Source organism: Cydia fagiglandana, chromosome 16, assembly GCF_963556715.1.
Source record: "Cydia fagiglandana chromosome 16, ilCydFagi1.1, whole genome shotgun sequence".
NCBI lineage: Eukaryota > Metazoa > Arthropoda > Insecta > Lepidoptera > Tortricidae > Cydia > Cydia fagiglandana.
In genome coordinates this window covers 6,356,927-6,372,837 of record NC_085947.1, presented here as the reverse complement: position 1 = coordinate 6,372,837, position 15,911 = coordinate 6,356,927, and the positions used below count along the sequence as shown (strand labels likewise).

Sequence of the window (15,911 nt, the reverse complement as noted above, 5' to 3'; positions counted from 1 at the left end):
GGAATGACCGTTATGGCCGCCTGGAAAACGAGCTAAAGTGTTAATTTATTGGTTCGAAAGTAGGGTCACATTCACGAAATAGTGAGACAGTGAGTACGTTGTTAACGAGTGTGTCCCCATTATAATGAGTGTGTTCCCATTTGTCCCCGCCGGGCACAGATATTAGGATTGATGGGAATAGGCGCTTAAATAAATATTAGCAGTAGCAGCTATATCTGATATAGCAAAAGCTACGCTAAAAAAAATATTCGATAAATACTCACTCTCTCTCATCTACTCTAAGGTTAACTGGAATAGATTTTCGGTACAAGCTTTTATCGCTAATCGTACTTTTCTTTCCACAGGCAACTAATACTTCGATAACGACACAATTCTAACACAAAACAATACGACAACGTCAAACACGAATACAGTTTGCGTTGTTTTATTACAGAGCTCCTATGGCCACCTGTCTCAATCATCTGATCAGCTTAATGTCATCATAATATTGCAATATCATCCGATTTACATATGTTTGCAAAATTTCAGCGAAATCGGAAATCGGGAAGTGTGTCAAATTAAGCTTCCATGATTTGACTCACACTAACATACATACCCCCTTCATCTCCGTGGCTCTCATGTCCTTGGCTGTGGCCATCGTAGTGGCCATCGGAATGACCGCTATGGCCGCCTGAAAAATAACGAGCTAGGTGTTGACTTATTGGTTCAAAAGTAGGGTCACGTTCACGAGATAGTTGTGAGAGTCTTAAGGCCCCTGTACACAATGGGCCAGCGCCGGCCAGTCCAAGGGACGCAGCCATGCGGTAGAATGAGATAGCAACTCTTGCTCCCTCTAACGCATAAATGCGTCCCCCAGAATAGCCCACGCTGGCCCGTTGTGTACAGGGGCCTTTAGCGCTACTTGCGTCATGCCACTAACCCGGGGTTAACCGGTTAAACCTAGACTTACCATGGTTACCAGTACAATTTGACACTGGGTTAACGCTTTAACAGGTTAACCCCGGGTTAGTGGAATGGTGCAAGTGGGCCTTAGGTATTTAAATCAACATGCGTTATTGATGCGTTCGAATTCCAAGCGTGTGGAGCAGCCATAAGATAAGTCACATATTAGTTTATCGAAGTGATAATACTATTCTAAATCAAACATACGACCGGCCTCGTAAAACTTCTCATTTACTCTTGCATAGTCGTAGCAGGTGTGAAACAGACGGTAATATGATCTCGGTCGTCATTATGGTTTGCGAATAGTACCTATATTGAGGCTGAGAAGGCCTTACCGGACTCTCCGCCGTAGCCGGTGCTCGCGTAGCCGCCGCTCACAACATGGCCGCCGCTCGCATGACCACCGCCGTCGCCCCCACCGATCCTGAATCCTGTATCAAATAAAAATAATAACAATTAAGAGCTTCTTAGGACCAATTGAGGTCTGAAAACTAGGGAATAGAATAGGGAAATGTAAAGGATGACTCACGTTAGACCGGGCCGTGTCCGCGCCGGAGCTTCCGGCGCTTACTTTTATATGACATGACAGGTGATCACGTAATGCTTTCCATAGAAAACGATGCGCTGGAAGCTCCGGCCCGGACACGGCCCAGTCTAACGTGAGTCATCCTTAACGCGCGTGTATGTAAGCTCGGTCAGCCGAAACGACCGTATACGCGCAGGATCATACGTTAGTCTGTTACCGCCCTTAGTATTCGAGTCACTCACCAGGGTACGCTAGGACTGCAGCCACCAACATCGCCATGATTACCTGTGCAGAAAACGTTGATAAAATAATGTACCTAGCTACTTTATTGACCGAGCGTTAGCGCTAGTCTCCGTTTCAGCTTGGTCAAAAATGCTCTCCTATGTCCGGATGTCCTCCTCTGCAGGTCGCATTTCCCAACCGATTCTCGTGATGAGCAGGTGGAGCATTCCACGGGCTATCCCGTAAGTACAAACGCATTTTGTTTCATGTATTTGAACTTTTGGCGTTTCAATCTGATGATTATTTTTCTGTGCATATTTTTGACTATTTGTCACAGAAAAAGAAATTTTTATACCTGTAAATCTTCAGATAATTTGCGTTCGTACGGGACAACGGTAGACAATTTCATGTAATGCTCTAGGTGCGGTAGTTGATATAATTTTTCTGTCGTTTCGTTTTTTGGGAAATGTTAAAAATGGTGAAAATTTACATGAAAGACTTAAGCGCCAGATGGGTCTATATATATGGCACTTAAGACCATTGTGAATTCGCTGTGACAATAAAGTAACGAAGTAAGTATTTTCAATTTTTAAATTCTTTAAGCTTATGAATAGATTATTTTACCCCCACTTTTTATTTTAAATCAATTTAAATAGTATGTTGGTAAAAATAAATATAAAGGCCTAAAATTTTTCATGAAATTGAACAATATACCTGCATGATTCGTAGATTATTGTTATATATTATAAAGGCCTAAAATTTATAAGGAAACTGAATAATATACTTACATGAATCGTAGATTATTGTTATATATTTACTTAAACTAGAACGTAACTTTACGTAAGTAAATTTAAACAACACTCACCAGAAGCTTAACCATTTTTCTATAAGGTAGGTATGGTCGATGTCTGATCCTATTTAACTACACGATTTGGTTTTCTACACGATTTGGTTTTCTACCGTGGCTTAAATATCATCAAAAATGATTCATCTGAATCTGGACACAAAAAAATAATTCGATACTTAACGTTAGTTGATGACGCTTTTAGGTTTAAGGCCTGTGCACACCGGCTTACGTGTGCGCGACGTGCACGTGCGCGTGCGGTAAAATGTTGGAGCCGCACACGCACACGTCACGCAAGCGGTGTGTCGTCTCTCATAAAGATCTGTATACTACAACGCCGCACGCACACGTGCACGTCACGCACACGCAGCCAGTGTGCACAGGCCTTTAGCTGTGCGGGTTTCCCACAAACTACACAGACATCGCACTATGAAGCGTTTACAAAGAGCTCGACCTACCTACTAGGTACTTACCTACCTACCTACTATACACGTTCCATAGACAACTAGAAATCACCACAGGCTATCTAGTCAACATTATTTATAGTCGCACCAAACAAAGTCTGCAGCGGATTTGATAGCCCACGCAGTGTAAGTGTTATGTATACGTCATAATTTCATAGAAGTTTGACGTTTAAAATTACACTTGCACTGCGTGGGCTATCAAAATCGCTGCAGAATTTTTACGGCCTGTCTATATTTTGTTTTTAACACTCTTAGACATTTTGAGTATAATGTCCTAAATTTTGCAAGTGTTAGAGGTCATGTCATGCACCACACAAAGATGCAGTTTTACTTGTAAAATTCTACTATTCGAGCAGCAAAAACAGTGTCGTACTACAGTAATAGTAATAGCCTTTATTTTATGCATTTTTTTACAATTTCATTACCTAGATTAAAATTTTATATTTAATAAACAAATAAATAAGATTTGCATGTCACATGTGCGGAAAAGGCACCCCCAGTTTTTCCCATTCTTTCCTATTCTGTCATGTTCTCTACCAGTATTCTGTTTGTGTTTAATCCAGTTTTTGTTTAATCGGTGTGACAATTAGTATCCATTCTGTGATACGTTTACAGTCGTTTTATGTACCAGGTTATACTATAACTTCCTAATAGACACACGACTACCTACCTATATGCTTAATTTTTGTAAATATTTATAATTTTTAATTTAAAACACGTCTACAGTTGTAACTATTGGCAACGAAAATAATTAGTTGCGTTCCCACTGTTCACAGACTATATTTGTATGGGAGCGCTTATGTGTGGTGATCTCGATTGCCTTATGTGCTCTACAATGAGACCTGTAGGGCTAAGATGGTCGGCTCTCTATCATTTGTCACCATGCCTGTCACGATCTAACAAATATGTAAGTGCGAAAGTGACACATGGCTTGACAGGTGATAAAAATGCGGCCATGATACCGCTTCTGGGTTGAGAAATTAAAAAAAAAATATTTTTTTAATTTTATTGCTAGTTCTTAAAAGCTGATCGATATTACTATTTTTAATCATACATACACAATTCCACACACAAGAAAGTTTAATGATGATGATGTCCATGTCCGCCATCATAACGGTCGTGGTGGTCATGGCTACCAAAACTGCCATGACCTCCGTGGCCATGACTATCGTGGCCGTAGTCTCCGTGGCCGTGGTCTCCGTGGCCGTAGTCTTTGTGGCCGTGGTCTCCGTGGCCGTAGTCTCCGTGGCCGTGGTCTCCGTGGCCGTGGTCTCCCTGGCCGTAGCTTCCGTGGCCACCTCCGAAACCATCGTGTCCTCCGTGGCTGTGGCCATAGTCGTGACCGCCATGACCTTGACTTCCGTGGCTATCGAAGCTACCGCCATGACCTTGACTTCCGTGGCTATCGAAGCTACCGCCATGACCTTGACTTCCGTGGCCATCGAAGCTACCGCCACCTATAAAAACATATGTGGATGATGATAATTTGATAATTTGTTAGTATCGGACCTAGCCGCTAGTGCTCACAAATATTAACACCTTCTATTGTCATCAGGACATTAGAGTGCATGTTCAGATATTGTGAACACCTTGGCTGCTCCGATATATCTGATGGCGACCGTACCAGAGCCGATCTAGGGATTCAACAATAACTCTGCCCCGACTTGGCAAGCAACAGAGTGTAAAAGTGCCCATAAACATCAAATTTCTATGAACATGGCGTTAGGGTATAAGTGGCACGGCCACACTTTGTCATTGCTAATGGTGCTCTCACATTGGTGTTATAAAGTGTTGTATAACGTTATAAACAAGATAACAATTACTAACACTTGTTAAAACTTGTTAGGTGTTTTAAGTACTCCCAACTTGTAATAAAATCTTATGAAGTGTTAGTGAACATTAGCTAGCGTATTTTATAACGTTATTTTTACAACACCAATGTGGGTGTACCATGAGTCTGTACGATTAGCTCAAATTAGTCACATTAGTGGCAGTAATGTTATCATTATTGACCCTTTTCTTCAAAACAAAAATATAACTTTGTGAGCTACCTATAGTTCGTTTTTTTTTTAGCATTAGATATAAGGTAAACAATCTTGATGTGTCTTTTAAATGAAAAACACATTTTAAAAATAAGTTACGGCAAAAATATAACAATTATGAATCTAATACGATCATTTATATTCTTCTGCTTTTATAAGTAATAGTTATTGATTTTTAAAAAGCGTTTTTCAATTAAGAGTAGGTAATGTCAAGATCGCTTACCTTCTTCCAAGTTCTTTCTAATGCTAAAAAAAACGAACTAAATATATTTAGCTGAAATAATATTAAAGTATGTAGGTACCGAATTTATAGTACTTAGGTAGTTATGCCCTGTTAAGTATATGACTTAACTACGGCGTGATATAAATTTGGTAGTTAAGCTATTTTTAAGTGATAGGTAGGTTTTTATGACGAGGTCTCCGATACGAGTTTCCGGTTTTTTGCATAGATTGCTTAGAGTTGTTAGAAACCAGTAGTGTCCGACCGAAGGTTCGGTTTCGGTTTCGGCCAGTTTCGGCCAAAAAATCATGTTTCGGCTGTAGTTTCGGTTTCGGCCAAAAAACGGCCGAACCTTTCGGCCGGGCCGAAACTTACGAAATGGTGCTTCGGAATAAGACCAAAAGTTGAGGAATAAGTAGGACAACAATATTAATACCTACATATTATACTGATTCATGTACAGAAATTAATTGGTTTATAACATAAAACACAATTCCACTAATCAGGGCGCTACTGGACGGTCGACGCAGTCTTAAGAGGCTGTCAATACCTATGCACACTGTCTAATTGTTTCGGAGTGAATGAGTGATTTTACCTCAATTTACTATTGGTTTGTGTTCCACATGCTCTACTTCAGCTTAGCCTTTGGCCTACCTGCGCCATGCTCGGCCTGCGGTCTCGCTTTTTAATATAATGGACATTGGTTGGAGTCTGTGCTTAACTACTTATCCTGAAGCCTGAAGCACGGCTTTGACTTCGCATGAAAGTTCGCCTCACTGGGGCACTTCGGACTTAATAGGCCCAGGTGAAGATTGGTATCTACATTTCAACTTGACTGGTGAATGAATAGAGTTAGACCAAGAAAATTCTCAGAATTTTATTCTGCAATGATTTTGATAGCATACGCAGTGCAACGAGTGCAAATGTTATTTATACGTCATAATTTCATAGAAGTTTTGACGTTTAAAATAACACTTGCACTGCGTGTGTTATCAAAATCGTTGCAGAATTATCTTGGTCTTACTCTAATAATTTTCTTAAAAAACTGCTTAAGTAACATCAATTTCAAGGATAGTGGGTGTTGACAGCCCCATAATATGTGTATAAAAGGGGTTTTATGACATTTTTTTCAACGATTTTAACAAGTCTATAAAAGTTTCGGTTTCGGCCGAAACTAGAGCCAAAGCCGAACATTCGGTTTCGGCAAAAAAACATGTTTCGGTCGGACACTAGAAAATGATAAGTTTCGAGACCGAATATTTTTATTTAAAAAAAGTGACAATTGACAAACTAGCGATATTAAAAATCAAGGCCTGTTCACTTCCTAAGAAAGTTATGTCCCCAAATAATTGCGCATGTGTGCGCCTGAAGCTTCTATGTGTGCGTTGGCCTCCGAGAAAAAGTTGCGAGTAATAAAAATAAAAACATATTTCTACAGCAACATTGCTCCCAACTCTGATTTAAATTATCACGAATTTTATACATAATTCATCATAAAACGGGACTTAAAACGCTTAAAACTTAATTACACGCGATTAAGTTTTATAATGAATATTTGCTTCCAACTGTCTTTATCAATATTCATAAAATATATGGAGGGTAGGTACGTCTACCCACCATAATAAAAAATATATTTGTCAATGACTCTGTCCAACTTTACTGCTGTGGTTAAAGTTCATAACGAAAATTTTATTTATTATATCTTTAAATATTAAATACAACGTAGCGGTACAACCACTTAAGACTGTAAGTCTGTACCTACATAGATTACAGCAATGCACATAGAAAATGTGCTAAATGCGGATCAACGGCTGTTGAAGCAGCCAGAGTGAAATTTATACAGCTTTAGTGGGTTCAGAAGGAACCGAGTCATAACGCATCTGGAAAGCGTATTAATTAACCGTGAAGAAATGTATGAATGAATACAAGTTAGAAATCTGTGTAAAATGCCGTGTGTAAAGTGTAGTGTATCTGTGTGTAAAGTGTAATAGGTAGGCATGCCTAATGTTATTTGTATAATACTGAAAACTTTGTGAATGCGCTTTATTAATGTCTATTTTTATTAAGTTGTCAGGGTTTAATTTTCAGTGTATATTTCTATATGTAAAACATAATACAATGTTCTTCTCTTCTTCTTCTTCCTCGCGTTATCCCGGCATTTCGCCACGGCTCATGAGAGCCTGGGGTCCGCTTGACAACTAATCCCATGATTTGACGTAGGCACTAGTTTTTTACGAAAGCGACTGCCATCTGACCTTCCAACCCAGAGGGTAAACTAGGCCTTATTGGGATTAGTCCGGTTTCCTCACAAAACATAATACAATGTTATAAACATAAATATGCCTTTTATTTAAATCAATGGATAATACCACAAACAAGGGGTAATATTTGCATCTTTCATATATTTCGTGATATGAAGATAACAAATATGTTTATCAACATAATTACTATATACCTATAATACCAATACCCGCCAGGCTAAACCGGTTGTCAACTTTAGTTCCATTGGTACACATCGAGGGCGCCAGTAGTATAAACGTATAAACTGTTGGGGACATTTTTTTGTATGGAGTTACCGTTCTTCTCCTAGTGAGTATTATATTCTTTGTTAAAAATATTCGACACTAGAGCCGGTACCTACCTAAGGACTCGAGTCTTGTGAGCCTAAATTACTCAATGTAGGTATATTTATTTTTATAAGACTGCAATTGGAAGACTGTAGTTTTTTTAAGCCCTGAATCAAGTCCCTATTCGATTGATTTCGGACGCCGTCCCAGTTTTACAGACCGCATTCAAGTTTAAGTGTTACTTAATAGATATAATTACACAAATATTTGGTCTAGAATAATTGACGTTTTCATTGTAGGTACTTATTTAAAGATTTATCTCTGATCTACCTACTTATTAGGTATATTATATCATCGTACCCAAAACACAACTATAATTGAGCATAGGATTAGGATTAGGATTTTTTTTCTAAATAAATAAATAAATAAATAGGGTTGGGGCTAGGTCAATTTGTGTATGATTCTCCCATAATATTTATTTATCTTATTTATATAGGTACATATCTATGTCTATACAATAAGCATTTTAGAAACTGCTGTGAATCTGTCACATATTATTGTATTGTCATCAGATCAGAACTACATACAGCTGCAAATTTTCATGACGCTACGATCCTTGGAAGATGGTCAAATCAACCTTAGATTCCATAACATAGTTAGTTACATACAGGTCGACCTAATAAACGCGTGTTAATAAAAAAAAATGATACATTCAAAACTTTCGCGTTAGAACACAAGATAATTAAATAATAATTCATAGTAAACCAGAATTTAACTACTTATACCTCTATTATTATGTACAGCTCGCAACTACAGTTGCATGAATCATGTGAGTGGTTAGGATATGTGCTTGGATATTGTAAGTGTGTGTTACGTGTCAGGCCCTTGAGATTAAATTAATGTACGTAACGTGTGTAGGGTGGTTTGAAGTTGTGATATCTACGGGGTAGAAGCTAGGGGTCCCTAATCCTACTTTCATGGGGTAGTTACATAAAATATCTCTGTTTCGGGCATCATATACCTATAGTCATCCGCACACCTATAACTATATGTATTTAAGTTACTCACCAGGGTAAGCTAGGGCCGCAGCCACCAATGTCGCCATAAGTACCTGTGCAGAAAATTTTGATAAATAAATGTAGGTACCACATGTGAAATTAAGAGCCCTTCAACGTGCACACTAGCGCCACAGCTAAATGATCGTGATTATTTAAATTTAACGAAAGTTATTGAAAAAAGGGGGCCGCTACTGTGTATTTAAGTACCTTTTGAATACATCAAACTAGTTTTTATGTTGCTGGATTTGTCAATCTATGCGTCCACGTTGAAGGGCTCTTAACAGTGATCTCAACACTGCCAAATCCTACACCTTATAAATCAAAGTCCCCGTCGCGTTTGCCTGTCTGTATGTTCGCGATAAATTAAGAAACTAGAAGTACTTACTCGTACTAGTTACTGAACGGATTTTTATGCGGTTTTCACCTAACAATAGAGTGATTTTTGAAGGTTTAGGGGTATACTACCCGTGTGTAGCCGGGTCGCTGATTAAATATAAATTGTACTAATTTTATAGTAACCTCATTTACCTAGTTATTTTATATCCTACATATTTTACAATCTATTTAAATTGCGTTTGTAAAACAAAGGTTTATGACTTTTATAACATATCAGAGGTTACTTATAATTATGAATGAAAAATGTATATTTAAATATTTACAAAAACTAACAATTACGAAAATGTGTATTGCGATTTAACGGCAAAATGCTGCCAACATCGTCGGTACCATTCTACGGGGGCCAATTTTAGAATAAACCTTTATGTTTTATAGGATTTTTAATTAAATATTATTTTTTAGTTGCCTAATAAAATAAGTTTAGTTTATATGGTTTATTTGTATCTATGTCAATATATTTTAAATGTAAATAAATAATGAACTCACCAAAAACTTGACCATTTTTCGAGGTATTGACAGTGTCTAATCTTGTTTGGAACTATGCAATTTTAATTTCCGCTGTGGCTTAAATACCATCGAAAACGATTCATATTAACCTGGCCTCAAAAAATACCCAATAACGTTCGGTTTTTTGTTGACGGGTTTTAGCTTTAGCTGCTGTTGTCAACGGGTTTTCTGACAAAACGACTAGTTTACGGCCACCTAGGATACAGATACCTAGTCCTTTTATTTTTATTCACCCTTACTGGTTATGGTAAACTGACAAATCAATAAACTAAATTGTTGGTATTACAAAACGCCGAAAATTATCGCTTTTACAATAGTTATTTGTTATACCCCTCTACGCTATTGATTGATACTCGAGCAATAGTCCGGTGGCCGGCTGCATGAAACAAACCTGATCAAAAAATAGAATATAACTACCCTGTAGAGGTACCTGACATTTAGTAGCTTCAAACGCACTTGGTCGGCCTAGGCTTAACCTGGCAGATTTTGTACAAATGGCAAAAACGTTGGACAAAAATTCTTCAAAAAAAACCTCACCGAAAAATAGAATGAAAATTGTATGGTAGGATACCTGACTTTGGGGACAGTAAAAAAAAATGGTCGGCCTCACCTTAGCCTGGCAGTTTTTGCAGTCCGACCAGATTTATTGTACCACGTGACAGCTACAATCTACCTCATCGAAAAATAGAATGAAACAAACGGATTATAATAGCTAAAATAAACCTGTTGACGTATATCTTGGTCGGCCTCACCCTAACCTGGCAGTTTTTGCAGTCTGACCAAATTTATAAAAAATAAATCATGAAAAAAGCCTATCGAAAAATCGTATGAAACTTGAATGGTACGATAGCTGCCTTTGAGGACAGTAAAAAAAATGGTCGGCCTAATACACAGTGGCAGGTTCTTGTGTCCGACCAAATTTGTGGTACCACGTGAGAGCTACTATTTACCTCATCGAAAAATAGAATGAAACAAACGGATTATAATAGCTAAAATAAACCTGTTGACGTATGGCTTGGTCGGTTTCACCGTAGCCTGGCAGTTTTTGCAGTCCAACCAAATTTGTGGTACCACGTGACAGCTACAATTTACCTTATCGAAAAATAGGATGAAAAAAAACTGATTATAATAGCTAAAATAAACCTATTGACGTATGGCTTGGTCGGCCTCATCTTAGCCTGGCAGTTTTTGCAGTCCGACCAAATTTGTGGTACTACGTGACAACTACAATTTACCTCATCAAAAAATAGAATGAAACAAACAGATTATAATAGCTAACATAAACCTGTTGACGCGTCTTGGTCGGCCTCACCATAACCTGTCAGTTTTTGCAGTCCGACCAAATTTGTGGTACACGTGACAGCTATTATTTGCCACATCGAAAAATAGGATGAATAAAAAATGGATTATAATAGCAAAATAAACCTGATGACGTATGGCTTGGTCGCCCTCACCGTAGCCTGGCAGTTTTTGCAGTCCGACCACATTTATAAAGAATAATAATTTCTATATTGAAAATATTGTTTCTTCGCAGCTTAAACTAAACTAATAATGCTAACTAAAAAAAGTCATAAGTAAATGAGTCCATGGAGGTCTTAGAGGTCTTTAAAAAAAAAAAACATTTAGTTCAAATTTTATTCATAAATTTATCTAATATAGTGTGTCAAGCAAATCTTGTCAGTAGCAATGTAAAGCAAACTAAAGTAGGGCAACACTCAAAGAGTAGTATTTGCGCTAAGAAAAACAGCAATGTACAATTTACATCGAAACAAAACTTTTTTTTCCGCTAAGCGCGCCCTATTACGTACGTCAATTCAAATTGTCACTCGCGGATTTCTCTATTGAAAATGTTTGAAATTGTTATTAATAGATATAGACGGACAATTTAAAAGCGGTGTGTGATGTTGATAAAAATATTAACTAATTTGAAGATTTCAATATAAAATTAAAAGTGGATTATGCCGTTAAACAAGAATATATGAATAAAAACATTGTTTCAGCAGGTAGATGTCCTACTGGATTTCAATATTTTATTAGATTTCTCAGTTGGCACTGTAGGCATTGTAGGCACCTTAGCTTCGATTAACCATAATCTTATTTAATATATTGGTATTTAACAGCAGAAATATCTCTTGAAATAGAATCGATTCAGAATGTAAACAAAGATGAAGGCTGTCATTCGCGGTCCACATTCCACAGATAAAACACAGATGACACGCGATTTTCGAATTATTCGAACACAGTGTTGCTAACCCGCGATTTTTCAAATTTGCCGCCGTTTGCTACTGACAAGATTTGCTTGACCCAGTATATCTCAATAACGTTTTCTTACTACCGGCGTGGTTTCAGAGTAACACTTACGTTGAGATGATGTCTCACATATGTCAAAAATAAAAAGGTTTTCTTCGATTTTTGACAAGTTTTGAATCGTATATCCTACTTTTCCACTACACATAGAATGAGGAGGCAAACTGACATTTTATTACGCTAGGTGGCGCCTCCATAGTGGAGTTGCTGTCACTGTCAAATCGCATACATTGTTTCAAATAAATTGTAAACATTCTCCTTTTTCTCCACAATACTGCAAATACTGCAATAGTGTGCGACAAATTGTAGAAATATAGGATCTCCCTTTTTTCCCAAGGACCCGATATGTTTTGAGTATCAAAAACTAAGGCAAATGACAAAGACCGTTTGTGTAGGCTGCATTTTAAGGAAGATAAATATTTTGGAAAGAGTAAATACACAGGTAAGCTAAGTTTTAATGTAGTAGTACATAATTTAGGGCATAATGGCTTGGCCACACATGCTGTGCTCCATACGCATCAGGACTTTGTGTACCTATCTGATGTGTCGTAGGGCGGGCGTATATGAAACGCCTCATAAATGAATACATTTTTCTTGATAAATCGGAAGTATTAGTAAAAAATTCGCAACCATACGCTTGTCACAAATCGTAAACAATGACGAATTACAGAGCCGACATCTGTCCTAACCTTTCAGTGTGCCTCCTCATTGTAAGAGAAACGGCTAACGGGTCTATTTTATCTCCATTTTAGTATACCGGATTTTTAATGAAATGAATACTTATTTTTAATATTTTTTTTAAAACATTGTTTATAAAAACACTTTTTTCGTATCTCGATTGCTGTGAAAGATCTTTCATTAGCGGAAGCAGTTATAAAGTTGACCCAAAATTTTTTTATTAAGCTATGAGCTTCATCACATATGTTCCTTGAGTAATTCTAAGCATTTCAAGCCTGGGAAGCAATAAGAAATGTGCGTCTACTCGGATTTGTAATGGATTAAAACTTTCAACCCCTTTTTAACCCTGTTAGGGGATGAATTTTACAAAACGCTGAAATTAATTTTCCTGTCTTTTAATAATATCCTCAAATACAAAGATTCAAGTCCCGCGTTCGAAAAATTTTTTGATATCCATACAAACTTTCAACCCCCTTTTCACCACCTTAGGGGAAGAATTTTCAAAAACGTTGAAATTAGTTTTTTTGTATTTTAATAATATATCGTCTTACGAAGTTTCAAATTCCTAGCTTAAAATAAAACTTGAACCCCATACAAACTTTCATCCCCTTTTTAACCCCCTTAGGGGTCGAATTTCTCAAAATCGCTTCTTATCTCTTGTACACTTTATAAATGTAATCTAGTGTGCAAATTTCAACTTTCTATCTTTTGTAGTTTCGGCACCGCGTAGCAAAAATCTTCAACCAAAATTTTCACCTTTTTACGTTTTTCTTGTAAAATTACTATGAAACTGAAAAAAAAAAACAAATATCAGCAATGAATTCTACGTCTTTGGTTTATACGAAAATGATACCAAACTTGCCCTAGTAGCCACCAGGATCAGAATAGATTTTTTTAAAGATGACCCCATCCTCCCCAACTAGACGCACGCTTCTTTTTGCCTCCCAGGCTAGAAATGCTTAGAATTACTCAAATATCAGATGTGATGAAGCTCATAGCTTAATAAATTTTTTTTGGGTCATGTATGGCAGCGTTACATAACTGATTCCAGTACATATACGAAATCAATTTGGATGCTAGATATCTCGAAGTAAATATGGGATACCATATTGCTTAAAGCCGTCGCTGTTAATATGATATGCTACAAAAATCATTAGAAAACTATTCAGATCGAAAGTCATTTGGGCATGGGATCCCCTTGAGGCCGACTAAGCTATTTTATCTATTGTAATCCGTTTGTTTCATTATATTTTTCGATGAGGTAAATTGTAGCTGTCACGTGGTACCACAAATTTGGTCGGACTGCAAAAACTGCCAGGCTAAGGTGAGGCCGACCACTTTACTTTTACTATCCGCAAAGGCAACTATCGTACCATACAAGTTTCATACGATTTTTCGATAAGATTTTTTTTATGGTTTTTTTATAAATGTGGTCGGACTGCAAAAACTGACAGATTATGGTGAGGCCGACCGAGACATACGTCATTAGGTTTATTTTAGCTATTATAATCTGTTTGTTTCATTCTATTTTTCGATGAGGTAAATTGTAGCTCTCATGTGGTACCACAAATTTGGTCGGACTGCAAAAACTGCCAGGCTAAGGAGAGGCCGACCAAGCCTTACGTCAACAGGTTTATTTTAGTTATTATAATCCGTTTTTTTTCATCCTATTTTTCGATGAGGTAAATTGTAGCTGTCACGTGGTACCACAAATTTGGTTGGACTGCAAAAACTGCCAGGCTACAGTAAGGCCGAACACTTTTTTTACTGTCCTCAAAGTCAGGTATCCTACCATACAAGTTTCATTCTATTTTTCGATGAGGTTTTTTTTGATGAATTTTTGTCCAACGTTTTTGCCATTTGTACTAAATCTGCCAGGTTAAGCCTAGGCCGACCAAGTGCGTTGGAAGCTACTAAATGTCAGGTACCTCTACAGGGTAGGTATATTCTATTTTTCGATCAGGTTTGTTTCATGCAGTCGGCCACCGGACTACAAGCGAAGGAAATTGAACCAACAGGTCTAACGAGTGGTTTGCAAAGTGAACAATTGATCGTTCTGAGATTTTTTAAAACGAGGCATAAGGGTTATACATACTTCGCTACCGAGTGACGACAAAGTTTTTCACCACACTAACGCGAGGAAAATACTTCAGGTACTTTAAAACATTTCCAATCGAAAAAAAATAACGCTATTAAATTTTTATCATTTATAATAATAACTTTCACAGTAACATGTTAAATTATTAACATTTAAAAATTATGTCAACTGTTTAAATTAAATTAAATTTTGTGTACAGGTGAATAGAATACATTTTTAGTTTCGGGTGGCCAGTTACTATTACTAATAGGTGGTCAGTTATTGACGAATTACACTATATTGAATACGAAATATTAACGTGTGTGTGTTTCATACGACAATAAGTTCATTGACTCTGTCTGCGATTTTTGTTTTGATTAATCTATACTGGTTATGGTAATTAACTAACCTAGTTCTTTCAGTTGTTGAGGCACCTGAATGGAGGGATTAAAATAAAAAGTATTTTAATATCGATAATTTTATTGCTGGTACATAATTAAAAGTCGATCGACATCACTATTTTGAAGCATATAGGTACATACACAATTTCACAAACAAGAAAGTTTAATGATGATGTCCATATCCGCTACTGGAATGGTCGTTGCCGTGGCTTCCCTGGCTACTTTCAGAACCATGGCCTCCTTTGCCGTGGCTGTCGCTTCCGAGGCCGTGACTATCGTGGCCGTCGCTTCCGTGGCCGTGGCTATCGTGGCCGTGGCTATCGTGACTTCCGTGGTCATCGGAGCTACCGCCACCTGTAAAAACACATAATGATAAATTTGTCATCTACTCGTACTATGGTTCCGAGTAAAGTACTGGAGTTAGTCTAAGGGTTCTTAGATGACTCTGCACCGACTTGGCAAGCGTTGCTTATATCAAATCCTTGGGCCAAATTCGACATGTGCAACAGTCAGATTTCGCATCCACGTCAAATCAACAGATGATTTTATTCCATACTGAGTGTTGATTCCATCAACGGTGGATAATATCATTTGGTACAACCAAAACTCAACTCTAAACTAAGGGTGGTTCGGTTTGGTTTGCTTGTCACCCTAACTGTG

At 37.5% G+C, this 15,911-nt stretch overlaps 1 protein-coding gene across 1 annotated transcript in view; it reads right to left on the bottom strand.

The window, feature by feature from the left end:
• The window catches only part of LOC134671852 (uncharacterized), a 32,478-nt gene extending 23,545 nt beyond the window's left edge, over window positions 1-8,933 (bottom strand). The window contains exon 1 of the mRNA XM_063529706.1: window positions 8,896-8,933. Coding sequence (XP_063385776.1) covers window positions 8,896-8,932 — 37 coding nt within the window. The 5' untranslated portion in view covers window position 8,933. The remainder of the gene's footprint in view (window positions 1-8,895) is intronic.
• Window positions 8,934-15,911: the final 6,978 nt, after the last annotated feature.